The sequence below is a fragment of the Phoca vitulina genome, unplaced genomic scaffold (genome assembly GCF_004348235.1).
Source record: "Phoca vitulina isolate PV1807 unplaced genomic scaffold, GSC_HSeal_1.0 scaffold81, whole genome shotgun sequence".
In the NCBI taxonomy this organism is placed as follows: domain Eukaryota; kingdom Metazoa; phylum Chordata; class Mammalia; order Carnivora; family Phocidae; genus Phoca; species Phoca vitulina.
Genome location: NW_022589784.1, coordinates 2771121 through 2799010, shown reverse-complemented (window position 1 = coordinate 2799010; position 27890 = coordinate 2771121). Strand labels below are relative to the sequence as shown.

Genomic DNA, 27890 nt, shown 5'->3' with positions numbered 1-27890 from the left:
CGCCCGCCCCGCACCTCAGTCAGGACCTGCTCCTGCACAATGTTCCCCATACACCTGTGCAATCATTGCAGGCACCTCACTTTGGACCTGGTCACCTTTGAGAACCATGTGAAAGCCACGTCCCCCCAGAAAAACCCTCAAGTCCACAAGAAGAACGCGTGCGGCGTCGCAGCAGGGGACGGGCGCTCTCTGGGCTGCACTGTGCGCCCTGGGTCGGAGCCCCTGCCCCACCTGAGCCCCTGGGCCTCACCTTCCCACTCCAGCTCATTGCCGTTCCCCAGAAACTCCAGCGAGTCAGTCTCGTCGGGGGTCTCGATGTCGTCCACGTTGATGTCCAGGTCGTCGGGAGTGTCCAGGAAGTCATCAGACAGCAGGGAACCCTCGCTCTGGTCCAGGGAGATGTTGATCTCCGGGGCGACCAGTGTCTTCCGCTTCCGATGAGCTCCGTTGAAGTTCAACGTGTTGGGAGGGGCTGTGTGGAAAATGAGACAAAATCACCTTCGCTGGTTCTTTCTTTGTCCCCTTTCTTTGTCGCCCCATCATGTGGAATGGTGAGAAGTCAGAGGCCATCCTTTGGGGCAGGCAGGGGTTCAATGCTGGAACCTTCCACCCTGCAGACACCTCGACTCTCTAAGCTTGACTTACTTTTACCATCTGCCAGATGGGACTCACAGGGGGTGAGCCCCCCGGGCACCCTGCCCGGCTCCGGACCCACGAGGATCTGATCACTGTTGCCTCGGGACACGGGCAGCAGAGAACGCCCCCCGTGCTACTTTGCACCTCTCCGTATGTTCGCCGCTTTAAGAACTGACACCACACCACGTGGGCCCGGCCCTCTGCGAAGTGCTTTCATGTTTGCAATATCCATGTGAGGCAAGTTCTGTTATTATCCCCTTTACCAGGTGAGCAAACTGAGGCACGGAGGGTGCAGGTCCTTCCGGATCTCTCGGGAGCTGGTCAGGGTGGGCATGCCTCATGGTTTGAACTGCTTTCTCCTGGACGCTCTGAGCTGGGACTCTGATCTCCTTGTAAAAAGTGGCTTCCCTACCTGCCCCGGGGCTGCCCCCAAGGGGTTGGAGCCGATCCCACAGCGGGCTGAGCAGAGCTGGCCCCTCGGGGGTGACGGAGATTACCTTCCCTGCGAGGAAAGTGCCCCCCTGCTGCCCCCAAGCCAGCTCGAGGGAAAGAGGCTACTCTTCCAGAGACCTTGGGAAGTCACCCCCAGTTTCATCGGCGGACGGTGAGGACAAAATAGCGAGCCAGGGGGAGAGCCCTGCCCCTCTCCCACCAGATGAAGACATTCATCAATCCACAATTACATGCACCAGCTCCTCACTTTTTATTTTCTTTGACTTTCTCTGGCCCTAAGCCACGGGTCAGAGGTGACTGCTTCATGAGACACTGGGAGGTAAATGACATGATTTCTAGATCTCACCATGACCTGGTGTGGCAAGCCACGTCACCCACTTTACAGATGGGGACACTGAGGCGGTGACTGCCAGGACCACTTGGCTGGCGAGGGCAGCACAGCGGGTGGGGAGTGGTGAGTCAGGGGTGCTTGGTAGAAGCAGGGCTCCCTCTCCCGGAGGGGGTAGAGCTGCAGGTCATAGCATGGTGACAGGGAGCCTGGGGGTGTCCGCACAACACTTCTCCCCAGCAGGGAAGCAAGGCAGAGGTAATGTCTATCCCACGCCTGTCCCACCATCATATGTTGGAAGCAGATAACCTGTCCAGTGTCACATGTTCACAGCTGAAGAGGGTTTGCCCCAGGATGAACCACACCTGAGTCTTCTTCCTCTTAATGGCCCCTGACTGATTAGATGCAGCCCACCCACATTATGGAGTGCAATCTGCTTTACTCAGAGTCTACTCATTTAAATGTTAATCTCATCAAAAAAGTGACTCTCAACAGGAATACCTAGAATAATGCTTGATCACATCTCTGAGTACTGTGGCCCAGTCAAGTGGACACATAAAATTCACCATCACGTCTTCTCCATCTCCTTAACTCAATAAATCTCTTTTGCAAAGTCCCTTTGGCCATGTGAGGGGACATTCGCAGATTCCAGGATTAGGATTTGAATATCTTTGGGGGCTGTTATTCAACCAGCCACACCTAGGAAGTGGGGTACTGTTATTACACACTCTTCATTGTACAGAAGTAGGAAACAGGGGTCCAAGGGGACGCACCCCTCTCTTAGTGCTGTGTGATGTCAAGGATGTGGCTGTCCCTCTCTGGTCAGTCTTTTCTCAGAAAGGGTGGGCACTGTGATGAGCCACAAGGGGGAAATGCAGGCAGAAGGGGGGCCCCCAGCAGGACTCTGAGGAGATGCCACGGAGAAGAACACATGTTCACGGCAGCTCCTCTGGAACCTTGGAGCCCTGAGCCCTCCTGAGTGCTTAGCCTTCCCAGGGCTAACTTTATGCCTGGCAACCCCTGGGCACTTTATACATGTCACCTCATTAAGTCCTTGCATGCCCCCTTCGGCAGGAAGCTCACTACCTGTATTTAATAGATAAGGACTCAGAGGCACAGAGAGGCTGAACAACCAGCCTCAAGGACACATAGCAAACACCACATGCCAGCTTCGTGACCAGGCCCACATGTCTCTCACCCACCTTGGCTGCTTTCCCTCCAGGCTTCCGGGCAGAACAACCCCCTTCCCTGACACTCCACCCAGGAGGTATGGCCTCTGACATGTCTATAGTCTCAGCCTCAGGCAGAGTGAGATCTGGAAACAGTGTGCCCATTTCTGCACACTGAAGCAGATACTTACAGGACGTGTCTTCCGTGGGGCTGCCAAGTGGGTCCATCCCCGTCTCTTCCTGGAGTGGCCTGCAGACCCGGCCGAGCGCAGACATCAGCCACCGGAGCGCAGGGTGCAAACAAATAGCAACAAGACTCGGTTAGTTCTGGGGAGTCACTGGGACAGAACGCACCTGCTCGTCGGCACAGAAAATCATAACACATCAGTGCCGGAGGGCTCCCTTCAGATGGTCTCGTGGATATTAAGCTGTTCTTCCCTCCTTTTGGATGCAGAAAGCCAAAGCCCAGAGAGAAGGAGGGTCTCATGCAGTACCGTGTCACACAGTTTCACTTTGGAATATACGCAGTACTTTTCAGGGGTGGCCCAGCAGAGCGTGGTCTCTGATGAATTTTGGCTACTAAATGCTGCAAGAAGTTGTCAAGAAAACACAGTGATCAACCAGAAGAGCTCTCCATGGCCAGCGCCGGAACAGTTCGAGCAACAAAATACATCTTATGAGTCCATAAAGATGTAAATAAATGAATGAATAAATAGGGAAAAGAGGCAAATTTTCTGTGCAGAATTCCAAATAATGTAGGTCAATTTCTCTGGCGTCAAGGAGACAGAGAAGGACTCCCTTCTCTGTAAGCGTGGGCTTACAGAGTGTCCCTCTCCAGCCCCAGCATGCAGAGGGGAAGCGAGTGACCAAGAGTGGAGACACCTGACCGCCCACCTCAGCCAGGGGACCGAGGCCAACGTCCGCAGTGAAAAGCCATGGTGATGGCACGTCCCCTGACGCCATCTCGGGGCACTTGATTCGGGGGTCTTCCTCCCTAAACCCATCCCCCCGGTCTCACCATGAGAAAAACCCCAGACAAATCCAAGGAAGGGGCTTCCTACAAAACCCCTTCCCCGTCCTCCGCACCACTGTCAAGGGGCATCAAACACCAGGGAAGTCTGAGAAACTGTCCCAGCCCAGAGGAACCGAAGGAGACATGATGACTCCGTGTCACGTGGGAGCCTGGGACGGAAAAGGGACATGGGAGGAAACTGAGGAAATCGGAATAAATTGTGGACTTTGCTGAGAATGTTTCAACATGGGTCTATTAACTGTAACAGATGAACCCTTCTAATACAAGATGTTAATCATAGGACAAGCTGAATGCAGAACATATGGAAACTTTCTGTAATATTCTCGCAAATTTTCTGTAATTCTAAAACTTCTTTTATTTATTTATTTACCTTTTTTTTTTTTAGAGAGAGACACAGGTGGGGGGGGTGAGAAGCAGAGGGAAAGGGAGAGAAGCAGACTCCCCACTAAGGGTGGAGCCCGATGCAGGGCTCGATCTTCTGACCCTGAGACCATGACTTGAGCCAAAATCAAGAGTTGGATGCTCAACCGACTGAGCCACCCAGGTGCCCCTGTAAATCTAAAACTTCTAAAAGGTAAAGTTTTGTTTTTTTGTTTTGTTTTTTAGATTTTATTTATTTATTTGACAGAGAGAAATATAGCAAGAGAGGGAACATAAGCAGGGGAGTGGGAGAGGGAGAAGCAGGTTTCCCGCCGAGCAGGGAGCCCGATGCGGGGCTCGATCCCAGGACCCTGGGATCATGACCTGAGCTGAAGGCAGACGCTTAACCACTGAGCCACCCAGGTGCCCAAAAGTTTTGTTTTTTTAAATAATGCTGCCAACTATGCATTTGTCCCCCTTTAATCCTTGGCTGAGCATGGATTTGCAAAATAAGACTTTTTTTTTCTTTAAAGATTTTGTTTCTTTTTTTTTTTTTTAAAGATTTTATTTATTTATCTGAGAGAGAGAATGGGAGACAGAGAGCATGAGAGGGGAAGGGTCAGAGAGAGAAGCAGACCCCCTGCTGAGCAGGGAGCCCAATGTGGGACTCGATCCTGGGACTCCAGAATCATGACCTGAGCCGAAGGCAGTTGCTTAACCAACTGAGCCACCCAGGCGCCCCAAGATTTTGTTTCTTTATTTGAGAGAGAGAGAGAGAGCGAGCACAAGCAGGGGACGAGCAGAGAGAGAGGAATAAGCTGACTCCGCACTGAGCACAGAGCCTGACGCGCGGCTCGATCTCACTTCCCTGAGACCATGACCTGAGCCTAAATCAGGAGTCGGTGCTTAACCGACTGAGCCACCCAGGCGCCCCAAAATAAGACCTTTTTTTTTCTGGCAATGCCCAGGCCACTTTTGGGAGCGAAAGCTCACGCTGCCTGAGTTTGACCCAGACGCTCCAGCTCCTTTGCTCCCGGGAAATAGTCAACGAGGCAGAACTTTTGCAGAGCGTTCTAGCTCAGGGCATGCTGACTCGCGAAAGCGCTAATTCACCCCTGTGACCCAGCAGGGCTGAATGGGGAGCTGTTCAGGAGAGGAGGGCATGGAGTGATGGAATGCGTTTTCCTTTCCTCTTGAAAACCATTCATTCCCTCGCTGCCTCTGTTCCTCTCAAGGCTGGTGCCCTTCCTCCTCTGCTCCCCTTCCTCCCACTCATCAAACCTCCAGTGTTCCTTGAGCAACCACTACCCCCCAGGCGCAGTGGAGGGTCTGGGGGGTAAGGGAAGAATGGGACCTCACTCTGCTCCCATGCAGCTCAAAGGTCCACACTGAACAGGCCCACAGGAAGTGAAGACACGTGTCCACCCGTGTTCATAGCGACATGATTCACAGCAGCCAAAACGTGGAAACACTCCAAATGCCCATCGACAGATCGCGACACATCGACCGCATGCAGGAGCGAGGCGCCCACACGCGCTGCCCGGGGACGGACCTGAGCCCACGACACTCAGGGAAGGAACCAGACACGGAAGGCCACATGGGGTGTGAGTCCACGTGGGTGACACGTCCAGAACAGGCTCATCCACGGACGGGAAGGGGGCTCATGGGGGCCGGGGGTGGGGAGATGGGGTAACAAGTGGCTGCCGAGGGGGACGAGGTCTCATTTTGGGGTGATGGAATGTTCTGGAACTAGATAGAGGTGGGGGCTGCACAACATTGTAAATGTACCAGATGCCACTGAGTGGTGCACTTAAGACCGTTGCTTTCACGCTCCGGGAATTTTCCCTCATTTAAAAGAAAAACAAGCTTGGAGTAAAGTCAGAAGAGGCAGACGGGGCTGACGAGCCAACGGACAGGCCCGTTTCGTGTCCCTACTGCTCCCTGTTGTCTGGGGCTCTCAACATGGGTGACTCATGAAGGAGTCCAGGGCCCCGGAGCCCCGGAACCCCGGAAACACACCCGCCACCTGCCAGGTTACCCCAAACTGCAGACTGAGGGTGGAGGCGCCACTCCAGTTTTGTCCTGCCCACGCAGCTTTTAAAAACATTTTAGGTTTGCTGTCAAATCAGAGACGTGACACAAAAACTTTGGATTTCTGTCTTTTCTTCAACCACGGACCTGCCCTCCGTGGCAGCCACCCACCAGGAGCGGATTGTGGGCCACTCCTGCTCCCCGGGTGCTGGAATGTTGTTCTGGCTCCTTCTAGCATGTCCACTGCCTGCCCGGCGCCCACTGATGTCTCTGGCTGCAATTCCTGGTCCGGAATCTACCTTACCCCACGGGCAGGGCACTCGCTGCGTGCCGGCTCGGGATGTTCATGGCATGATCTTACTTGCTCCTCACAGCACTCCTAGCAGGCAGGGAGGAGCCCACTGCACAGAGGAGGAAACTGAGGCTGGCCTTGGGACTCCCTGGGGGGAGGGGAGTAGGAACCACCCAGTGGCGAGCTGATTCTAGTCATTGCTCTCTACCGCCCCCTTGTGCTCTTTCAGCACACGTGCACCGACCCCAGTGGGACATCGGAAAAATCCATGGGCCTGGGCGCCCGGTCCTCCGTCCAGCCAGGGGTCCTCTGGACCCCCCGTCCTGCCACCATCTCCCCCCTCCCCCACCGGAAGGAAGCTGCGCTGTTTTGCAGCCCCGGCTGTCTGGTTCCTATCAGGATGTGATTCAGCTTCCCATCCCTGGACGGGTCCACGTAAAGCCACAACCAAGCGGAACGTGGCCCGGCGGCAGCTGAAACGTCCAGGTGGGGAAAGCGTCCAGGTGGGGAAAGCATCCAGCTGCCCGGTGCAGACGGGGAAACTGAGGCCCCAGGGAGACAGAGCGGATGTCTGAGAGAACCTGGAAGCACAGGCCCACTCTTCCACTTTGCAGTGCAATGCACGGGGGTGGTACCCTTCCTGCTCTGAGCCGGTTTCCCTCCTCTGTAAAATGGGAACAGCTACATCCCCATCCTGTGCGGAGTGAGGACAGATCCCCGGCCACGGTTAGTCGATCAAACACCATCCAGGTGTTGCTGTCAAGGTGTTTGGTAGACGGACATCCACAACGCTGGGACGTTAGGGAAAAGACACTACACGCAACAATGTGGGTCTCTTGCCACCAAAAGGCATCGAGGTTTCCCCGAGGAAGAAGCAACTCTGCCTCGGGCCAGTGGTGCCACCAGAGCGTGCAACCCCAGCCTGCCCCGTGCATTTCAGACCCGCCCATCCCCGTCCCTGTCCCCACGGGGTGTGAGCCGCTGCCTTGGAGTAAGTCCTGTGCGTGGAAAATACACCTACTCCGGGCGCCTGGGCGGCTCAGTGAGTGAGCGTCTGACTCTTGATTGCGGCTCAGGTCATGATCTCGGGGTTGTGAGATCTGCACTCAGCACAGAGTCTGCTTGAGATTCTCCCTCTCCCTCTGCCCTCGCCCTGCTTACTCTCTCAAAATAAATAAACTCATGTACAAAATAATATAGAAAGTATATAATATAGTCTATATATTACATGTAAAAGACATCTATAATTATATATACAATTACATGTAAGTGCACATAATTGTATGTATAACACAAAAGTACAATAATTGTATAATCTATATTAATAAAGAATGTGTAAATTAATAAATACAGTAACACAAACATAAATAATTTCTTTTTTTAAAAGGTTCTTAATTTATGTATTTGACAGAGAGAGAGCACAAGCAGGGGGAGCGGCAGGCAGAGGGAGAAGCAGGCTCCCCGCTGAGCCAGGAGCCCGATGCAGGACTGGATCCCAGGACCCTCGGATCATAACCTGAGCCAAAGGCAGTCGCTTAACTAACTGAGCCACCCAGGCGACCCAAATAATTTCTACGTAAATATATAATATGACACGTTATATAATTAGTATAATATGATTTTTAACATAAAATATGATTAATAATATATATCATATATATAAAATGAAAAACTATTGGTTTTGTTCTTTGCAAGGACCCTGACTGATGCCAGAGGGGAGAAATATAACAGTGGAGTAAACCAATAAATGAAGGAAGCCGATGGTGATACTCGCCACAAAGAAAATAAGCCAGAAGAAGGGGAAGGAGGGGAGGTGCAGTTGCAGGCAGTCAAGGAAGGCCTCTTTGAGGAGGTGACTTTTGAGTGGAGACCTGAGAGCAGGAGGCTGGCAGCATGGGAAGACTGGGGGAAGGGCATTCCATTTGGGCAGAGACTCTGAGGTTGGAATGAGCTTGGAGAGTCCTGGGAACAGATCAGAAAGCAGATGGTTGGGGGGGGAGGGGATAGAGAATGGGGGAGGGGCTGCAGGGTGGAGGAGGGGATGGAGGGGGAGGGGGTGAAGGGTGGGGGGAGTTGATGGAGGAGGGGGGATGGGATGGAGGAGGGGGGAGGGGATGGGGGTGGGGGGAAGGGATGGAGGATGGGGAGGGGATGGAGCGTGGGGGGATGGGATGGAGGATGGGGGGGAGGGATGGAGGAGGGGGGATGGGATGGAGGAGTGGGGATGGGATAGAGGGTGGGGGATGGGATGAAGGGTGGGGGATGGGATGCAGGGTGGGGGGAGGGGATGGAGGGGGAGGGGATGCAGGGTGGGAGGGAGGGGATAGAGGATGGGGAGGTGATGCAGTTTGGGGGAGGGGATGGAGGGTGGGGGATGGGATGCAGGATGGGGGAGGAGATGGAGGATGGGGGAGGGGATGCAGGGTGGGGGAGGGGTGGAGGAGGGGGGAGGGAGCTCTCCTGGGAGCGGGAGGAAGTTGTGAGGCCGAGGCACCTGGCAGAGCCCCCAGCGTACAAGGGTTGTTCGATGATGCTCGAGCTCATGCTGACCTGGAGAAGCTGACTCAGCAGGACTCCAGGCTCCAAGGAGGAGAAGCCCGGGTCCTGGGACATCAGCCGAGCAAATCCCACTCTGCCAGCTGAAAACTGCTATTTCCCCAAGTCCCAAGAAGAGCTCATACTGTGCAGAGCTGAAGCCTGTCCATAAACTCAGAGTAGATCCGGAGGGCTCCCCGCAGGCTTGCTGAGCCTGCAACAGGCAAGCCCCAGCCCCGTGAGAAGTGGGCTTTCCTTCACATGCGAGGCGCCCCGCGTGGCTTCATCTTTCCGTGCTGGGTTGAAGTCTGTGCCCCCAAAAGATAACTCAAGTCCTAGCTCCCAGTACTTGGACGATGACCTATTGGAAATAAGGCCACTGCAGACGTAATTAAGGTACGAAGAGGCCATCCTGGATTAACGGGGCCCTAAATCCAGTGAGTGGCGTGCGGATGAGAACAGGGGAATGTGGACGCAGACACAGGGATGGGGCCATGTGAGGATGAGGCAGAGATTGCAGGGATATGTCTTCAAGCCAGGGAACACCCGGGACTGCGGGCCGCCCCAGAAGCTGGGAGAGGCGGGAAGGAGTGTCCCCTTTAGAGGGAGCAAGACCCTGCTGACGCCTTGATTTTGGACTTCTAGCCTCCAGAATTGTGCAAGAATACATCTGCGTTGTCTCATGCAGCGTGCAGTGTGGAATCCAGATCTCTCACCTGGGCACCCCTCCAGGACGTTGCATCTAGGAGCCCTTCAGCCCCATTTCTGCGGGCTGCGTTCCCTACCATGCCAAGGCCCCCTTTGCCCCAGTGCCTTTGCACATCTCACCCCTCTGTCTTGAGTGCTGCCTCCTGCTTTCTCTGTCTAACTGCTTGCTTCCTGCTAGGATGTGCCTCTTCCTATCTTGCTTTGGTGAGTCATGGGCCTGGCCCTCAGAGAAGTGGCTGGTGGAAGGACAGGCTGAGTGAAGGCGCATCCCGTGAGTGGTGGGGAGCACCTGCGGGAGCACCTGTCGATCTGGAGGGGCTCTGTGGCTGCAACAGAGCTGGCCTTATAGGGGGCTGCTGGCTCCAAGTCTACCCTCACGTTCCAGCCTCTGGCTTCGGTTTCCCGTGGTATGAGACAAGGGAATTGGGAATGAACTTTGACCATGCCCCCCACCCCAAGCTTGTGCTCCAGGACTTCGAGGGTATCAAACTTGGGCACTGCTGCCTCAGTCTCCCCTCCGGGGCTGGCCAGTCTCTGTCTCTGCCTGCCCAAGGCCGCTTCTGGTGCACACAACCACACAATCTCTTTCTGGGTAGAGGGAGGCTTTTCCGAGGCTCGAGCCTGGGCCAACAATGCTGGGGCTTTGCAATATGACACCCCCAAAGCCCAACCAAGAGAGCCAGAGAGGCCTAAAAGGTTCTTTCTTGGCCACTTTGGTGGTTTTTAGATTCCCTTGTTGGGCCTTCTCTGCAATGTCCAACACCTCTGTTCCTTCACCCCCCACCAGTTCCCCCAGCACCACAGCCTCAGGGAGGGTCCCAAGGCCTCGGGTGGCACCACAGCTCCGCCCCCCACCCCAACTCAACTCCCAGCAGTCAGATCTTTGCAAAGAGGATGTTACAGACTGGATCGCGTCCCCCTCCCATTCATATATTGAAGGACCAACCTCCAATATGATTGCATTTGGAGATGGGCCTTTAAGAAGCAATAAAAGTTAAATGAGGTCATAAGAGGGTCTTGATCCCATAGGGCTGTGCTTTATAAGAAAGAGAGACAGGAGTGATCTCTCTGCACACAAGCATGGAGGAAAGGCTGCGGTCAGAGGGTAGCCGTCTACAAGCCTGGGAGAGAGCCCTCACCGAGCCCAGCGCTGCCGGGCCCCTGACCTGACTGCCAGCCTCTAGGATGGTGAGAACGTAAGTGTCGGTGGAATCCCGTTTTGGCAGCCCAAGCAGACTGGGACAGAGGAGGAGGAGACCAGAAGAGAGGAACCAGCACGGCTAGAGCACAAGACGGAGAAGGGCAGGGCTGAGGCAGGGCAGCGATGCTCGGGCTGCTCAGAGCCCTCCACCACTCTGTGCCCTGAACCCACAGCGGCCGCACACATTTTTGGGGACTGTTGAGGTGTGTGCCGCACAAAATCAGCTCATGTGCGTGTGTTGCGGGCGAGAGACCGCACTGGCATGCCCCGTGCAGGGATGGAGATACAAACGGGAACTGAGTCTCTCTATATATATGGGGAGGGGCAGAGAGAGACTGAAGAGGAAGGCAGAGACAGAGAGAGACACAGAGAGGGGAGAGACACAGGAGGGAGGGAGAGACAGGGGAGGGAATAACAAAGCAAAGGGAGTGAAATGTTAATTGGCAAATCTGGGGAAAAGTTTACAGATGTGCCTTACACCATTCTTGTAATTTTTTTCTAAGTTTGGAACTACATCGGAATAAAAAGTTACAAACAAAACCTAGGGCCACTTGCTTGTGAAGGGAAGGGCAGGCTGAGGCGCCAGTCAGACATCTGTCTAACCCTGTACTTGCCTCTCCTCAGCTATGAGACACTGGCCAAGATGCCCCCTCAGCTTTCCTTACGTCCCTCGGTCTGCTCCCACTGGCCTCAGGGCCTTTGCACACACTGCTCTCTGAGCCTTGAATGCTCAGCCCCTACCCCTAGCCTTCTTCATCCTTCACAGCTTAGAACCAGCGCCCTCCCCAACCTCTCGTCTCTCCACCCCGGTCAGACCCCACCCAGGCGCTCTCCCAGTTACCACGAACCCAGCTTCAGTTTTATATTGGGTTGTGAAGTTTATAAGGGGAAAGGCTCTCTCTGCCCCAGAATGAATGCCCCACGAGGGTGTCTGTCCTGTTTGCCCTGTGTCCCCAGTGTCTTGCATGGGGCCGGGCATACAGTGGGTGCATAGCCTTACAGAGAATGAATGGAGAAATAAGGCAGCGAGCTATATCATCTCCGGGCTGCCCTCTGGGGCAGAGGTGAAGGAAGATGGTACAAGGTCGTGGGGGCAGGAGGGGCTGTGGGCACAGGGCCAGCCCTCTGGCACCCGGGGGAGCTGGAAGACGCCTCCGGGAAGGGATCACTGAGCTGGAAGGAACAGAACTGTGGGTTGTCTGGCACTAGACAGAGGTGCGGAGCTGCCCTCCCTTCTTGCAGAGCGAGGAAGGCAGACTACCCGGCAAAGGACTGGCTCCTGCCCCGGGGCTGCACAGCGGGGCCACTGTGCCGCAGACACTGGCCCACTGAGCACGGAGAGGGACCCTCTGCAGCTGGGAGAAACTCACTTAAAATTCGCATCTGCAGCTGCCCCATTTTGTCTCAACAAGGCTTGGGAGAGGGGCTATCTTTTAAACGATGGATGGGGGGGGCAGGGAGCCAGAGTGAACAAGACGCAGCTAAGAAGAGCAATCCGAGGGGGACCGTGCGTTTGGGCAGCCTGCGTCATGTGGCGAGCCCACCCCAGCCGCTTCATCCCGCGGGCCTCAGCCGGTTCCTCCAACAACTCTGTGAGCAAGGGATTAATGTCCCCACTTCACAGATAGGGAAACTGAGGCATGAGGAAGCCTTCGGCCCCTCAGTGGCTGGGATTTTCTGGAGCTGGAGACCCTCTTCCGATTCTCTTTTCCAGGGTGAGCACACACTTCCCTTCGGCTAGTCCTTCCCAGACGGTTATATAATGAGCTCTTGGGCATCATCCCCTGGGGTAAATTGCTTGCATTAAAGAAGGGCAGAGATGGTCAGTTTGTCCAGCCATTGGATTAGGGGAGCCTGTGCCGACCACGTGACCCCACGCGGCCCAGAAGAGCAAACAGAGGGACACGAGGCGTGGTGGCGCACGTGTCTCTGCTTCCCTCCTACACAGTTTGTTACTCCTACCAGTGACCGGGACCTACTCACCCAATAGCTATTGAGCGCCAACTGTATGCCGGGGTCTGTCCTCATGCTGCCATACAACAGTGATCCAACCAAAGGCCCCTGCTGTGGTGGTGGGGGGGTTCCATTTGGTGGGGAAAACAGACTATATACAAGATAAATATGTGAAATATTCAGAGTATTAGACTCATAGCAGAGTCTCCCCTGGCTACTGTAACAAATCACCACACAGTGGCTTAAAACAGCACACATTTATTCTCTTACAATCCTAGAGGCCAGAAGTGAGTCCGAAATCTGTTTCACGGGGCTGAAGGCAAGGTGTGGGCAGGGCCGGCTCCTCCTGGAAGCTCGAAGGGAGAATCTGAGAAAGGGATGGAAACAGATCCTCCCTTCGAACTTCGGGAAGGACCCTTTCGATGACATGGGGGCCCCACCTGGATAACTCAGGGTCATCTCCCCATTTTGAGGTCCTTAGCTTCATCACATTTGCAGAGTGGCTTTGCCATGGAGGGGGACATTGGCAGGGGATGGGGATTAGGATGTGGACGTCTTTGGGGGCCGCTGTTCAGGAAGGAAACAATTCAGGGACTGAGGGAAGGGGTAATGAATGGGGCCAAGAGGCCCTCTCTGAGAGGGAGGCTTGCGGGCAGAGACCTGAAGGAAGCGAGGGAAGCTTGGGTGTCTGGGAAAGGCATTCCAGGCAGAGGGAGCAGCCGGTGCGAAGTCTGACAGTCAGCGCCGGCCGGGCCTGGAGAAGGAATGGGAAGGAAGCTTCTAGAACTGGAGGGACATGAAAGGGATGTGGTGGGAGAGAGGTTGAAGAAGGAGGGGAGGCTGAACACCGGATTTTCCTTGGGGTGGGCATCCGCCCCAGGAGCTTTAGGCAGGAGTAAGACAAGATCCCTCTGGCTGCCACGGGGAAAAATGTGCTATCACCTGGATTCGTGGGAACACATGTAAGAATATAACAGTCCATGAGATGGTTGTAGAAGAATGTTCATAACTCTTAAAATAGCGTGGGAATGGAGCTTTTGCGGGGCTTTGGTGGGGGTGGGGGTGGGGAATCAATCTTAAAAAAGTCAGCAAATATTTATTATGTGCCTGGTCCCATCCATCCTCGGCGTCCCCCACACCACAGCTCAGAGAAGCAGTGGGCACCCTTCCCCCCAACGCGATAGGTGATGTGGAAACGGAGAAGCCATACCTGGGAAGAGCTTCGTCCTGCCATTCTTCCTTCACATCCACGTTTTCCATCCGGAGTGTGGCTTCAGTGGTCCCCATGAGAACCAAGGAGAGGTGCTGGCTTGAAGCAGAGATGAATCCTGAAGGCGGGCCACATGAAGGTTTTATTGGACAGTTATCGTAATAACAGCCCCCCACCCACGTGTGGCCCTTCAGATCAATATGCAAAGACTGTTTCATCCTTCATTAAACTGAACCATTGACCAGCCCCATGAGGTTTCCCCATGTCACAGGTGAGAAAACAGAGGTGTACAGAGCTGAAGACACCCACGTGGGTCTGGAATTTGAACCCAGGTGAGGGGCTGAGTCAGCAGGTATCAACCCCCCTCGCTTTGAAGTTCTGAAGTCCGTTCTCCTTAGGGATCATCATCGCTCCCTTACTTTGGAGTTATCTGGGAAGCAATAAAGCCACTGAAAATCATTTATACTAAAGTGTTAGTGACCGATATACTTAAGCTTCCTTGCTGGGACTGACACTTTTTTTTTCTTTTTAAAGATTTTTTTAAATTTTATTTATTTATTTGAGAGAGAGAGAGAGAGCACAAGTGGGGTGAGGGGCAGAGGGAGAAGCAGACTCCCAGCTGACAGGGAGCCCAATGCAGGACTCGAACCCAGGACTCCGGGATCATGACCTGAGCAGAAGGCAGACACTTAACCGAGTAAGCCACCCGCCTGGGACTGACACTTTCAAATAGGACCTGGTCAACCTCAACCCACCTCTACTTTCTCCAGGCTACCTGCCCTGCCCCTTTATCCCCCAACAAAGAAGCAAGTCCTGACAACCTGCTTACCCCAGGGCTAATGGAGGCAGTGTGGAAAGAGACTGGGGCTGGAAGTTGGGGTCATAATTCTCACTAAGCACAAAACACAAGTTTTGTTTTTTATTTTTGTGAGGAGCTGGGGGCAGGATGGGGTGGCAGGCAGCATCCTAAATGGTGGCTTAAGAGCTGGGCTGTCTGGGAGCAGCAGGAACTGCGGAATGAGACTGAACTGGGGTCTACCCTGAGGCACGGAAGACTCCCCCACTCACCCTTCCCAGCTTCAGTATCTCCATCTGCAAACTAAAAAGTTGGACTAGAAATGATCTTTATATAATATCTTTGGACATAACATTCCAGGATCTTATAACTTAGTCAACACCATGGGTTCTGGGGTGCCTGGGTGGCTCAGTCGTTAAGCGTCTGCTTTCGGCTCAGGTCATGGTCCCAGGGTCCTGGGATCGAGCCCCGCATCGGGCTCCCTGCTCGGCGGGAAGCCTGCTTCTCCCTCTCCCACTCCCCCTGCTTGTGTTCCCTCTCTCGCTGTGTCTCTCTCCGTCAAATAAATAAATAAAATCTTTAAAACAAAAAACCATGGGTTCTATGCTTTCAAAGCAGTGGCTTTCAACTGGGGATAATTTTGCCTCCCCTCTCCCCCCAGGAGACACTTGGCAATGTTTAGAGGCATTTTTGGTCGTCACAGTTTGGGGAGGGTGCTACTGGCATTGAGTGGAAGGAGGTTAGGGATGCTGCTCAACACGGCAGGGTGCTCAAGATGGCCCCCCAGGACCAAAAATGATCAGCCTCAAATGTCCATAGATCTGAGATTGAGAAGTCCTGTCTTAACTGCACACTTGTGAAGGGAACTTGGGCGGGGTTTGACAGTCATTACAGAGGGCTCGCTGTGTCCTTGGCAGCCCACCCTCCAAGTAGCTCCTGGGTTGTTATTCTCACATGCCAGCACCTGAGCCTCCCTCTCTCCGCCCCTTCCCGTCCCCCCCCTTCCAGATGCCGATGCTGCCCCTCCGCACAGCGGGCGAGGCTAACGGTTTGGGTGTGGACAGCAGCCCCTGTGGGCGGGGTCTGCATTTGAGGTTGTGGCTCGGAGAGGGAGGAGCCAGAGGGAGCCTGGGCCAGGTGAAGGCCAGGCAGTGGGGGAGGGGTAGCTCAAATTAGACACCCTCCCCCCCCACACACACACACTTGGGTGAGAGTTCCCACTGGATCCTTGTCACTGTTCTGAATGTCGTCATTCATTCATGGAGGAGGGACAGTAAGACGCAGTACGCCAAAAAAAAAAAACCAAAACCCAAAAAAACCTCTTCCTGATGCAACAACCACCACCCAAAACCTTACTGCAAGGCAAAGTTCGGGTCAATGGAAATGAATTTCCTTTCGCGGGGGGGGTGGGGGGTGGGGGAGAGGTCTCTGCGTCTGTTATCCTTACCCCGAGCTGGGTGTGACTTCAGCCCCCAGGAAGCATGCCCCCCAATCCCACCCACAGCTGAGACTCTGGAGCCACACATGCTGGCCCCACAATCCTCTAAATGTGGGGTGTGGGTGGGTCCCCCGTGGGCCCTGTACACGCCTGTTCTAAGATCCCGGCTTCACGTTTGAGGATGGAGAATGAGGCAGTGAGCTTTGGCGCTGGGCCGGCTGAGTTACCGGCGTATCACGTTCAAATTCAGAGAAGAAGGACTCAGTCTTCAACCTTCTCTCCCTTCCTCCCCACCCCATAGGCAAGCCTCTATGTACACATCTATCAAGTCTTTTTTTTTTTTTTTCCCCAAATCCGCTCACGGCGTTATAAATAGGAAATGCACAGCGATGGGACGTGTACATTTCGGTCTCTTAGGAAGCGTCCCAGAGAGAGGCTGAGGGTTTTATCAGCCTAATCTCTAAGCATGTCCTGAAAATGGTGCAATCCTCTGCCTTCCAGGTGAACGGTGGGCACGGAAGGTGAACTGTGGGCGTGCATGCCTGCGGAAGGTTTTCCTCGGCATCGGGAGACATGGCTGTGTTGTCATCCCGGGAATCACAAGACCGTGGTTCCCTGCTCCCACCCGCCCCACCTGCCGGACGGGGCTTTGCGGCAGCGGACGTCTCCGGACAGATCTTGCGGGGCAGGGCTGCGAGAAAGGCGGGTGGACTCACCTCGGCGGCCTCTGCCCGTTACGCGCAAACAAAGGCGACCCCCGCGCGGATGCAGCCGGACATCCCTCGGCTTCGGAGCGCAGCCCCTGGGCCTTCAGAGCATCGGAGGAGGACGCGCGCAGGGGCGGACTCTGCACCCAGCGAAGGTCACCCAGAGCAACGTGGCGGCGCGGATGGGCGCTTCTGTCCAGAGCTGGGGGACCGCTGCAGTTGGCGGTCGGCTGCCCCTCGGCCGGCTGCGCTCCCGGCCCCTGCCACGGTCGCAGCCCGTGCCCCCGAGCTGTCTTCTCGCCAGCTCGCTGCCGGCGGAGGCTCGGCTGCCTTCAGACAGTTAATTATGCTGCTTTTGTGTGCAGGGTGGGTGGGTGGGGGCAGGGCTGACCATAAAGCACAGCCCCCTGCCAGAATCCGGTGCTCTCCATTGGCTGAAAGGGGAGTATTTCCAAGAGCCTCACCAGGGGCAGAAGCGGAAATGATTTCCTGATGGCGCACCACAGATTTAAAAACAAAACAAGGAACAAACAAACAAATAAATAAATGAGGCGATGGCCTCATTCCTTAGATCAGTATAATCTAAGAAGGGAGGCAGGGGAAATATCCTTAGGACCCCATTCCTTGGGTCCCTCAGCTGGCCGCTCACTGTGGACCGAGTCGTGTGTGCCAGGGACCCGGCTGCGTGCTGGGGAGGCAGAGTCTTACGAGACACACTTGCTCGGGGGGCAACGGAGGGAAAGGCGCCCCCTGCAGTTGTGCGCCGCAGCGGCCCTGCCCTGGAGGACTTCAGGACCCCATAAAGAGTGCAGCCTCCTAAATCAGATCAGAAGGAGGTTCGAACCCTGGCTGGGAGGCTAACTAGCTGGGACACACCACGGGGTAAGTGATCTTACCTGCTGGGCCTCAGTTTCCCCATCTGTGAAATGGAAACATTATGGTACTGGCGTTTGGGCGTTTAACGAGATCATGTAGGAGAGGACTTAGCACGGTTCCCGAGAAAGCTTCTATACCTGTTTCTTGCTGTTGCTGTGTCTATTTTTAGGACATGGCCATTTCCTAACCTCTCGAACTTGTGAATATGACCTTGTTTGGAAAAAGGGTCTTTGCAGATGGAGTTAGGAATCCGGTACTCTCATCTCTAGGTGAGATCCCCTGGATTTACGGTGAATCTCAAATCCAACGACAAGTGTTTTTACATCTGCAAACCAAGGAATGCCAGGGATCACCAGCAACCACCAGAAGCTGGACAGGCATAGAATGGATTCTCCCTCACAGCCTCCAGAAGCAACCAACCCTGTCAATACCTTGAGTTTTGACTTCTGGCCTCCAGAACTGGGAGATAATAGATTTCTCTTGTTTTGAGCCATCTGGTTTTGTGGTACTTTGTTACAGCAGCCCCAGGAAATGAACGAATGGCCCCAAGTAGGAACTGATGCCTATTGCTTTGTCGATGCGGTGGTTTTTCACCTGTTCTGCGAACACATCACGTTCATCCCCACCACAGGGCCTTTGAACATACTGTTCCCACTGCCAGGAACGCTCTTCCAGCAGATGTTTACATTATTCAGGTGTCAGCTCAGAAGTAATCTCCTCAGAGAGGCCTTCCCCAACCATCCCTCCTTTGCCCCCACACTCCATCACCCCATTCCATTGCCCGGTCCGATTTTTTTTCAGTATATACATTTTAAAATTGTGGTAAAATACTCAAAACATAAAATTTACCATTTTAACCATTGGAAAGTGTACAGTTCGGTGACATGAAGCACACTCCCATGGCCACGCAACCATCCCCACTATCTATTTCCAGAACTTTTTCATCTTCCCAAACTGAAACTCTGTCCCTATTAAACTAACTCCCCATCCCCCAGCCCCAAACCCTGACAACCTCTAATCCGCTTTCTATCTCTGTGAATTTGCCTGTTCTGGACATTTCATATAAATGGAGTCATACACTATATCATTTTTTTGTCTGGCCTCTTTGGTCGAGCATAATTTTTCAAGGATCATCCACACTGCAGCTTCAGTGCTCTGTTCCTTTTGATGGCTGAACAGTATATTCCACTGTATGCATTAGCCACATTTTTGTTTACCCGTTCACCAGTGGATGGACGTCGGGGCCGTTGCCACTGTTTGGCTGTTGTGGATGGTGCTGCTGTGAACATGGCTCTGACCAGACTTATCTGGGTCCCTGTTTTCAGTTCCCCTGGGTACACGCCTGGGAACGGAATTACCGGGACATACAATAGCTTTGTGTTTCACCTACTGAGGAGCCTGATTCCCCCCTCACAGCACTTACCACTATTTGAAATTATTGTTTCTTTGTTTATTCTCTGACCCCCTCGCTAGACTATAAAATTCAAGATAAAAGAGACTTGGTTGGTCTTTTTTTTTTTTTAAGATTTTATTTATTTATTTGAGAGAGAGAGAGCACGAGTAGGGGGAAGGGCAGAGAGAGGGAGAAGCAGCCTCCCCGGTGAGCAGGGAGTCCGATGGGGGGCTTGATTCCAGTACCCCGGGATCATGACCTGATCCGAAGGCAGATGCTTCGCCGACTGAGCCACCCAGGAGCCCCTGACTTGGTTGGCCTTGTACATGGCCGTGTTCTCTGCAGAAAGCCGCAGTACCCAGCATGGAGGCCTCCAGGAGATGCAGGTGGAATGTGTGAATGCTGGCTCCCCTCACGGAGATCAGCCAACACTGTGCTCCCGTTGCTGCTTCACTCACTGCATCAGGTCTGGGCCTTCCGAGCCCAAGGCAGAAAGGCGTTGCCCCACAGCAGGGGAGGAGAGCCCAGAGCCTCCTGGCTGGAGGAAGTGGAGCTCTGGGAAGACACACTCGTGCTAATTGAATGGGAAATCCAGGCCAGTCTTTGTGGCTGGGTGTGGGGGTCCAGTGTGTGAATAAGAAAGACTTTGCTTTTGCAGAACTCCCATTTGGAGAAACAGATGGGCAAAGGAGTCTGGGCTGATTTAGAGACATCTTTGGAGCAGAGTGGCTTGGGGGAGGGTGCATGGGAAGACTTCCCGGCGGGGAGGGTGGGCAGTGACGATGTGAGCTGGGCCCTGAGGAGTGGGTAGGAGTGGGATGGATGAAGAAGCGGGAGAAAGACATTCGGGACAGAGGGGCATTTACAAAGCAGCAGTCCCTCCCCTATGAGAGCGCACAGGGAGCTGTCCGTGGTGCTGTGGCCACTGCCAAGGAGCCGCTGCAAAAGCCAAGCTTGGCTCTTGTCTGGTTTAATTGTGGTTAAAATATACATACATAACATAAAACTTGCCTTTCTGATCATTTTTAAGTGTCAAATTTAGTGGCATCAATTACATTCACAATGTGCAGCCATTCCCACCATCCGTCTCCAGAACTTTTTCACCTTCCCAAACTGAAACTCAGTCCCCAAGAAACACTAACTCCCCTCCCTGCCCCACATCCCCGTTTGCCATTCTCCCATAACGTAAGTTTCTTGAGATCAGAGATGTTGCGCGTTGTGGTTGTTGTGTCTCCAGTCCCTAGGCCAGTGGTTCTCACGGTGTGGCGGAGATTCTGCCCCTCATGGGACATTTGGTGGTGTCTGGGAACATTTTTGGTTATCATGACTTGGGGGATGGAGATGATGTTGGCATTGAGTGGGTACAGACCAGAGATGCTGCTCTACACCTTACAATGCACATGACAGGCCCCCCAGAACCGAGAATTCTCTGGCCCCAAATATCAACAGCATGGGTTGAGAAACCCTGCCCTAGAGGAACACCTGAATCATAATCAGTTCTCATAGAATTGGGTTGAGGCAATGAAATTGCTAAAGCTCCTTGACTATCCTTTTCATGATTTGCAAAGGGGATTAATACAAGGACATTAGAGTCTCATTATTAGTTACTTCTCTATTTGTAAATTTGCCTACTGGCTGAAATTCATCTGTGACATTCGTAACCCCCAAATCCATACTCACGGTGCTTTCAGGGTCATTTGCAGACAACGCAGAGGGTGAAAACTTTGAGTGCTGGCCATAGATGTTCCCAGCTGGGTTTGAACAAGGCACCATTTTGCCTCCTTATTCCAGCCCAGGTTGTAAATGGCCCCTTTCGGGATCTATTTAGTACCATGATTTTTGCATTTTTGCACTTTATGTTGGTGGTTTTGCTGTTTACAGTGGCCCCCGTGCACAGTACTGTCTGGTGTTTCTGAGCACAAAAGGCTGGGCTGCAGCTTACAGAGAAAATATATGTGTTAGATAAGCTTAATTCAGGCATGAATTATAGTGCTGTTGGCTGTTAACGAATCGACAATGTGTATTAAATAAGGTGTCTTTAGACAGAAGCATACAGAGCACAAGATTATGTATTGATGAGTTGATGAAAATATTGTGACCAGAGGCTCGCAGGAACCTACCCCAGGGTTTCCTCCAGGGGCCATGCTTCAGCATTCACTCTTGCAGGGTTTGCTGCAACTTTATATAACAGAGCAGCTGCCAATAATGAGAATCAACTGTATCTACTTCTAAGAGCTATTGTAAGGACCAGATAAGATCGCGCATGCAAAGCATTTAGCACAATGCTTGTAGTAAATAACCGGGGGGGGGTGGGGTGGGTGGGATATTATGTAATCCAGAGAAAACATTAAAACAGACCTGCTTTTGTATAAAGCATATAGCCTTCTTTACCTCGTCAGAGCTGCAGGGAATTGGAGGGAGGCCCTGTGTAATTACTACTCTGAACTTTAGCCAGGGCATGGTGGGAGAGCTGCATTTGCCAGACCCACTCGATTGTTCCTGGTGGCCACACATGGTCATGAAGACTCAAGTGGAAGAATGCCATCCACTAAATCACCCATACGGCTTTCCTTGGCACCCTGGGCTCGGCATGGTTTCTGTCCAAGAATTAACTAGCCCTGTGCCTGCTTCATATCAAGGAGGAAAGGAACACCACCCTCCACAGTTGGTACATGTACTGTTTTTCTTTTTATTTTATTTATTTTATTTATTTTAATATTTTATTTATTTATTTGACAGAGAAAGACACAGTGAGAGAGGGAACACAAGCAGGGGGAGTGGGAGAGGGAGAAGCAGGCTTCCCATGGAGCAGGGAGCCTGATGCGGGGCTCGATCCCAGGACCCTGAGATCATGACCTGAGCCGAAGGCAGACACTTAACTGAGCCACCCAGGTGCCCCGTACTGTTGTGTGTGTGTTTTTTTAAATTAATTGTTAAAAATTTGAAGTAATTGTAGATTCACATGCAGTAAGAAATAACAGAGATCCTGTGTACCCTGTTCCCCCATTTACCCAATGGTAAAATCTTACACGATTATAGTACAATCTCACCATTGCTTTCCATACAGTCGAGAGCTAGAAGATGTCCTCACCATAGGATACCTCACGTTGTCCCTGTACAGCGCTTCTACTCCCCATACCCTCCTCCCCATGTCCTTAACCCCTAGAAATCACTAATATGTTCTCCATTTCTGTAATTTTGACGTTTCAAGAATTTTATGTAAATGGAATCATAAGAGTATGTAAAGCATGTAACCTTGTTGCATTGGCTTTTCCCTGCTCAGCATAATTCTCTAGAGCTTCATCCAAGTTGTGTGTTTCAAGAGTTTATTCCTTTTTATTGCTAAGTAGTGGTCCATTTATATGAAATGTGCAGAACAGGTAAACCCATAATGACAAAAAGCAAACCAGTGGTTGCCAGGGGCTGGGAGATTGAGAAATGACGGCTAATGGAGACAGTTTCTACTCGGGGTGATGAAAATGTTCTGGAGTCACACAGTGGTGATGGTCGTGCAACTCTGTCAACGTACTAAAGACCACTGAATTGCACACTTTAAATGGGTGAATTGTACAGTATGTGAATTCTGTCTTGGTCAAGCTGTTATTAACCAAAAAAAGCACTGTAATTGTAAGTAATAGTTTGGTTATGATCTGCCTCCCTGACTCTAAGTTCAGGAGGACTGGCACCATGAAGTTTTGCTTACTGCTGCATTCCCCAACGTGGCCCGGCTTGTCGTAGGTGGGTCAAGAAGCATCTCTCAAGGGGCGCCTGGGTGGCTCAGTCCTTAGGCGTCTGCCTTCGGCTCAGGTCATGATCCCAGGGTCCTGGGATCGAGCCCCGCATCGGGCTCCCTGCTCAGCAGGAAGCCTGCTTCTCCCTCTCCCACTCCCCCTGCTTGTGTTCCCTCTCTCGCTGTGTCTCTCTCTGTCAAATAAATAAATAAAATCTTAAAAAAAAAAAAAAAAGAAATATCTCTCAAAATGACTTACACTTGGAGTAGGGTTTCTCAGCCTGACATTGGAGCCGGGTCTTTGTGGGGCGTCCCGGGCCCCCACCCACTTCATGCCAGGAGCCACAGATGTCCCTAGACACCGCCCAGTGTCCTCTGGAGGCAAATCACTCCAGCTGACAACCACTAGTTTAGGGTCAGCAAGCTTTAGGGGCTAAGTGGGCTCTTAGAAGGCCCCACGAAAGGCTGCCAACCAGGGGTGCCCAAGGGACAAGCAGGACGTGGCCGCCTCAGCAGGGCCACCTGCACTCAGCCAGAGCGGTCAGCGGAACTCCTAAACCCACCCAAGTGGGACACAAAGTAAAAGTATGTCCAGGCTCCCGCTCAGGGCGGGTCTCGGGACGTAGGGCAGAGACCCCCCCCGACAAAACCTTATGGTTAAAGGGAAGGCGGGACTCCGGGAAGGGGCGGGGCTCGAGGCAGAGACCCCGGATGTTGAGCTACCGGAGGGAAGGCGGGACTCCAGGAAGGGGCGGGGCTCGAGGCGGGGGCGGGGCTCGAGGTAGAGTCAGTCCGGAGACGTGCAGAGAGAAGCGAGAGGGCCCAGGCTTCGCGCGGGGGGCGGGGCCTGGGGCGCGTGGTGGGGCGGCAGCGGCACGCGGCGCGGGGGCGGGGTCCGGGGACGTCACCGCCGGCGGCCCCGCCCCTTCGCGCCTCGGGTCAGCTCGCGCTCTGTGGAGACGCCAAGATGGCGGCGAGCAACTGCTCCGGCTTCGCGTGGGGCGCCGGCCCACAGTACAGGTAACGGCCCCAGCGCCGCCCGCGCCGCTGGCCCGACGCGGGTCCGACCCCGGCCCCGGGGAAGCCGCGGGCCGGCGTGTTGGCCGGAACCAAGCGGGACACGGGCTGGGAGGCCTGCGCCAGCTAAGATGGCCGCGCAGCCGGGAGGGAGAGCTGGCGGTGCTGGGGGTCCATACCTGAGGGGGCGCTCGGGCCTGAGGTGGGGAGGGCGGCGGCCCCCAAGGCGGGCACAGAAGCCCGAGTAGGGAGGGGGCTTGGCCGAGGGTGGCCCCGGACGGGCTCAGCTGGAGGGCCAGAGCGCGGGGACCCCTGGGCGGGGGTGGGGGGTAGACGGAGGCCCGGAGGGTCCTGCGGGCCGCGGGGGGTGGGGGGCGGGTCCGGAGGGGACCTGTCTGCGCAGGGTGTGGAGCGGAGACCCTGGCGGAGGACCGGGGAGTGGAGGGGCGATCTGATTCTGGTCTGGGGGCAGACAGACCGGGAGGGCACCTGGCTGGGCAGGGGAATGTGGGGTCGGGGGTGCTGACCCCTGACGGGGGTGTGGGTGGTGAGGGAATTCAGAGACCTTGGCAAGGGGGATTGAGCCCTGATTGGGGGGTCAGGCAGAGCCTTGGGGGGGGCCCAGATCGACCTGGGGGAAGTCCTGACACCAGATGGGGGGTGGGCATTAGAGGCTTCCAGGGCAGGGGGAACAGTGAGGAGGGCTAGAGGAACCTGAGAGCTTGGCACTGGGGTGGGTGTGAAGGACGGAGACCGTGCATTTGAGGGCGGGGGAGGAGCTTAGAGAAGAGATGGGGGCAGAGAGGAAGCAGCCAGGGGCGGGAGGGATCTCCAGGTAGAAGCAGCACATGGGCGTGCTGTACCCCGCTGGACAGACACACAGCCCACGCCGTCCTCCACGCCTCTCCCCGGGGCATCTCTGCTGTTGCTCCTTCAGCCTGGCGCTCAAGAGCGAGTCCCAGGCCGGGGTGCAGGGCTGTCGTCCGGGGCCGGGGCGGTGGGGCGCCTCCCCGCGCCCAGCCTTGTCCAGCTGCAGCCTGGCTGGACCTCTGGGCCAGTTCCTCACCGGGAGGAGACAAGGCCGCAGACTGCCCTTTGGGCAACCGAGACTCGTGTCGGCTGCGCTGGGGGCCTTTGCTGCACGTTTCGGTTTCAGCTCGTGGAAGACAGGTACATGGAAAGTGAGGGCCGACCTCTCAACCCGGTCTTTGGGATCCGGCCGTGTTCTTTCCGCTGGGATCACGAGGAAACGGACTGGGGCTTGGGAGTTAAGGGTTGTGGAAAAGAGGAGGGCTCCTCATGTTTTCCGCACTTGGAGTGGCTTCTAAGTGGGGTGTTGGGCTAGTGATGGATTTTCTGATGGGGCCTGCCCTTTCCTGCAACAGCGTTTTTATCTTATCCTCCTTTGTTTCCACCACCCTCAGTGCTGTTTTTATTGCCGGTGCGTAGTTAAAGCAGAATCCACTAGTCCAGGCTGTTAGGGGCGTGCACTTTGGGAAGGGCTTCACCCTCTGCCCGCTCGCAAGCTCTTTTTTCTTTTCTCTTTTTCTTTCTCAGTGCATTCTTCAGCCATGAGTGGGAAATCACTTGAATGTTATGCTGTCATTAAGGTTACCTTCCGGGGCGCGGGGGGGGGGCGCCTGGGTGGCTCAGTCAGTCAAGCATCCGACTCTTGGTTTCGGCTCAGGTCGTGATCTCAGGGTCCTGGAATCGAGCCTTGAGTGGGGCTCTGCACTCAGCACAGAGTCTGCTTGTTCCCCTCCCTCCCCCTCGGCTCCTACCCCTGCTCGAGCTCACTCTCTCTCTCAAATAAATCTTTTTTTTTTTTTTTTTTTAAGATTTTATTTATTTATTTGACAGAGAGAGAAAGACAGTGAGAGAGGGAACACAAGCAGGGGGAGTGGGAGAGGGAGAGGCAGGCTTCCCGCCGAGCAGGGAGCCCGATGTGGGGCTCGATCCCAGGACCCTGAGATCATGACCCGAGCCGAAGGCAGTCGCTTAACCAACTGAGCCAGTCGGGCGCCCCTCAAATAAATAAATCTTAAAAAAAAAAAAATTACCTCCCAGAGGAGAAATGGAGTATTTACACTGTTAAAATAGGTAATTGCTGGGCTTCAGCAGATGCATCTGTCGTTTATTTGAATTAATGTACTTACACATTTCAGCCTAGCTGCTGTCTCTAGTCTGATGACTTAGGTGATAACATGTACTCCCGTGTGACTAAGGATGTGAAATTACCCTGAATGAAATGTCAAGTTAGTCTGTGCTTTAGAAGTGTCCCCAAGAACATGTGTTATTCCTTAAGAAAAGAGTAGGGGTGCCCGGCTGGCTCAGTCAGAGTGTGGGACTCTTCATCTCAGGGTCATAAGTTCGAGCCCCACGTTGGTTGTAAAGATTACTTAAAAAAATAAAATCTTAAAAAAAAAAAATTTAAGCGAACTGAAACATAGATATAGTAAAATAAATTTCATTCTCACAAAACCTTGGAAAGAGATCATTTGCATTATCTGAATGACTTTAACTAGACATTTTCTTCTGGGGTAAGTAACTTTTGCTTAGAACCTTCAGCTGCTTTTAGAGTATATATTTCTTATATAACGTGCCATGGGAAGACTAATTAGATAACAGATTTTGAGAATGCATACCAACTTTATGGTAGCATTTGGACAACAGTATTTACAAAACCCGTTTCACAAATTGCTAAAGTGAAGACAACAGTTTTTTTCCTCTTTTTTTTTTTAAAGATTTTTATTTATTTATTTATTTGACAGAGAGACAGCGAGAGCAGGAACACAAGCAGGGGGAGTGGGAGAGGGAGAAGCAGGCTTCCTGCCGAGCAGGGAGCCCAGTGCGGGGCTCGATCCCAGGACCCTGGGATCATGACCTGAGCCGAAGGCAGACGCTTAACAACTGAGCCACCAAGGCGCCCTGACAACAGTTTTTTTCTTAGAGGAATTTTGAGTAGGTTTTCTTGGCTTTTAAACTTGATAACCATAGCCCTGGATAGGAATATCCCTCATATCGTTGTCCATTATTAGGGTTGGGATCTGAACTTTTTGAATTGTTGGTCAGTAGGAATTGGATGCATATTCACTTTTGAAGGTGTAAGAAAAGTTTACAATCGTTGGTATGATGAGTTTCAGTTACTGTATGTTATTTGGTCTTTTATTTTTTTTTTTTTTATTTTTATTTTTTTTAATTTTTATTTTATTTGAGAGAGAGAGAGTGAAAGAGAGAGCACAAGAAGGGGTAGAGTCAGAGGGAGAAGCAGACTCCCCACCGAGCAGGGAGCCTGTTGCGGGACTCGATCCCAGGAGTCCAGGATCATGACCCGAGCCGAAGGCAGCCGCCCAACAAACTGAGCCACCCAGGCGCCCCTGTTATTTGGTCTTTTAAATCTCCTAAAGCTTTTTTAGAGCTAGAGTTAGTGCTGCAGATATCCAGAATGAAGGATTAATCCCATGAGGAAAATTGAATTTGGCAGTGCTTTTCATTCATCCCAAGTGCAGTTTTCCCAGCAGGGTTCTGTATGTGTTTAAATCACTTTGGTAATGGAAACATCTAGACCTTGGAGCTGTATGCTGGAGGTCCACACTAGTGGAACAGGACAGGCTGGCCCTCTCTGTTACATTTCCTTCCCTCTTCGTTCAGCAGTTTTGTGAAAATTCCACCTGTACAGTACACCTGGCTACCTTTGCATTCGCATTCTTGTTAAGTCTAAATAAGACAACTACTGGATTTGATTTCTCATCGGGAGAAGCTGTATTTTATTTTATTTATTTAATTTATTTTTAATTTATTTATTTGACAGAGAGATAGCACAAGTAGGCAGAGCAGCAGGCAGAGGGAAAGGGAGAAGCAGGCTCTCTGCTAGGCAGGGAGCCTGATGCGGGGCTCGATCCCAGGACCCTGGGATCATGACCTGAGCCGGAGGCAGCCGCTTAACCGACTGAGCCACCCAGGCGCCCCAAGGAGAAGCTCTATTTTAATAAGCTTTTGAGAAGCTCTCTCTCTTTTTAAAGAT

The 27890-nt window shown here is 53.2% G+C and overlaps 2 protein-coding genes across 6 annotated transcripts in view; one reads left to right on the top strand and one right to left on the bottom strand.

The window, feature by feature from the left end:
• The window catches only part of ATCAY (ATCAY kinesin light chain interacting caytaxin), a 30188-nt gene extending 12990 nt beyond the window's left edge, over window positions 1-17198 (bottom strand). For both annotated transcript variants that reach the window (XR_004298128.1, XM_032394545.1), the window contains exons 1-4: window positions 16860-17198; window positions 13910-14027; window positions 2778-2836; window positions 251-472 (exon numbers count right to left, since the gene is read on the bottom strand). Coding sequence is in view for 1 of the 2 variants with exons in the window: in XM_032394545.1 (XP_032250436.1) it covers window positions 251-472; window positions 2778-2836; window positions 13910-13986 (358 nt within the window). In the remaining variant the exon portion in view is untranslated. The remainder of the gene's footprint in view (window positions 1-250; window positions 473-2777; window positions 2837-13909; window positions 14028-16859) is intronic.
• Window positions 17199-23798: 6600 nt separating this feature from the next.
• The window catches only part of ZFR2 (zinc finger RNA binding protein 2), a 39600-nt gene continuing 35508 nt past the window's right edge, over window positions 23799-27890 (top strand). For all 4 annotated transcript variants that reach the window (XM_032394542.1, XM_032394541.1, XM_032394544.1 and 1 more), the window contains exon 1: window positions 23799-23869. In XM_032394542.1, coding sequence (XP_032250433.1) covers window positions 23817-23869 — 53 coding nt within the window. In that variant the 5' untranslated portion in view covers window positions 23799-23816. The remainder of the gene's footprint in view (window positions 23870-27890) is intronic.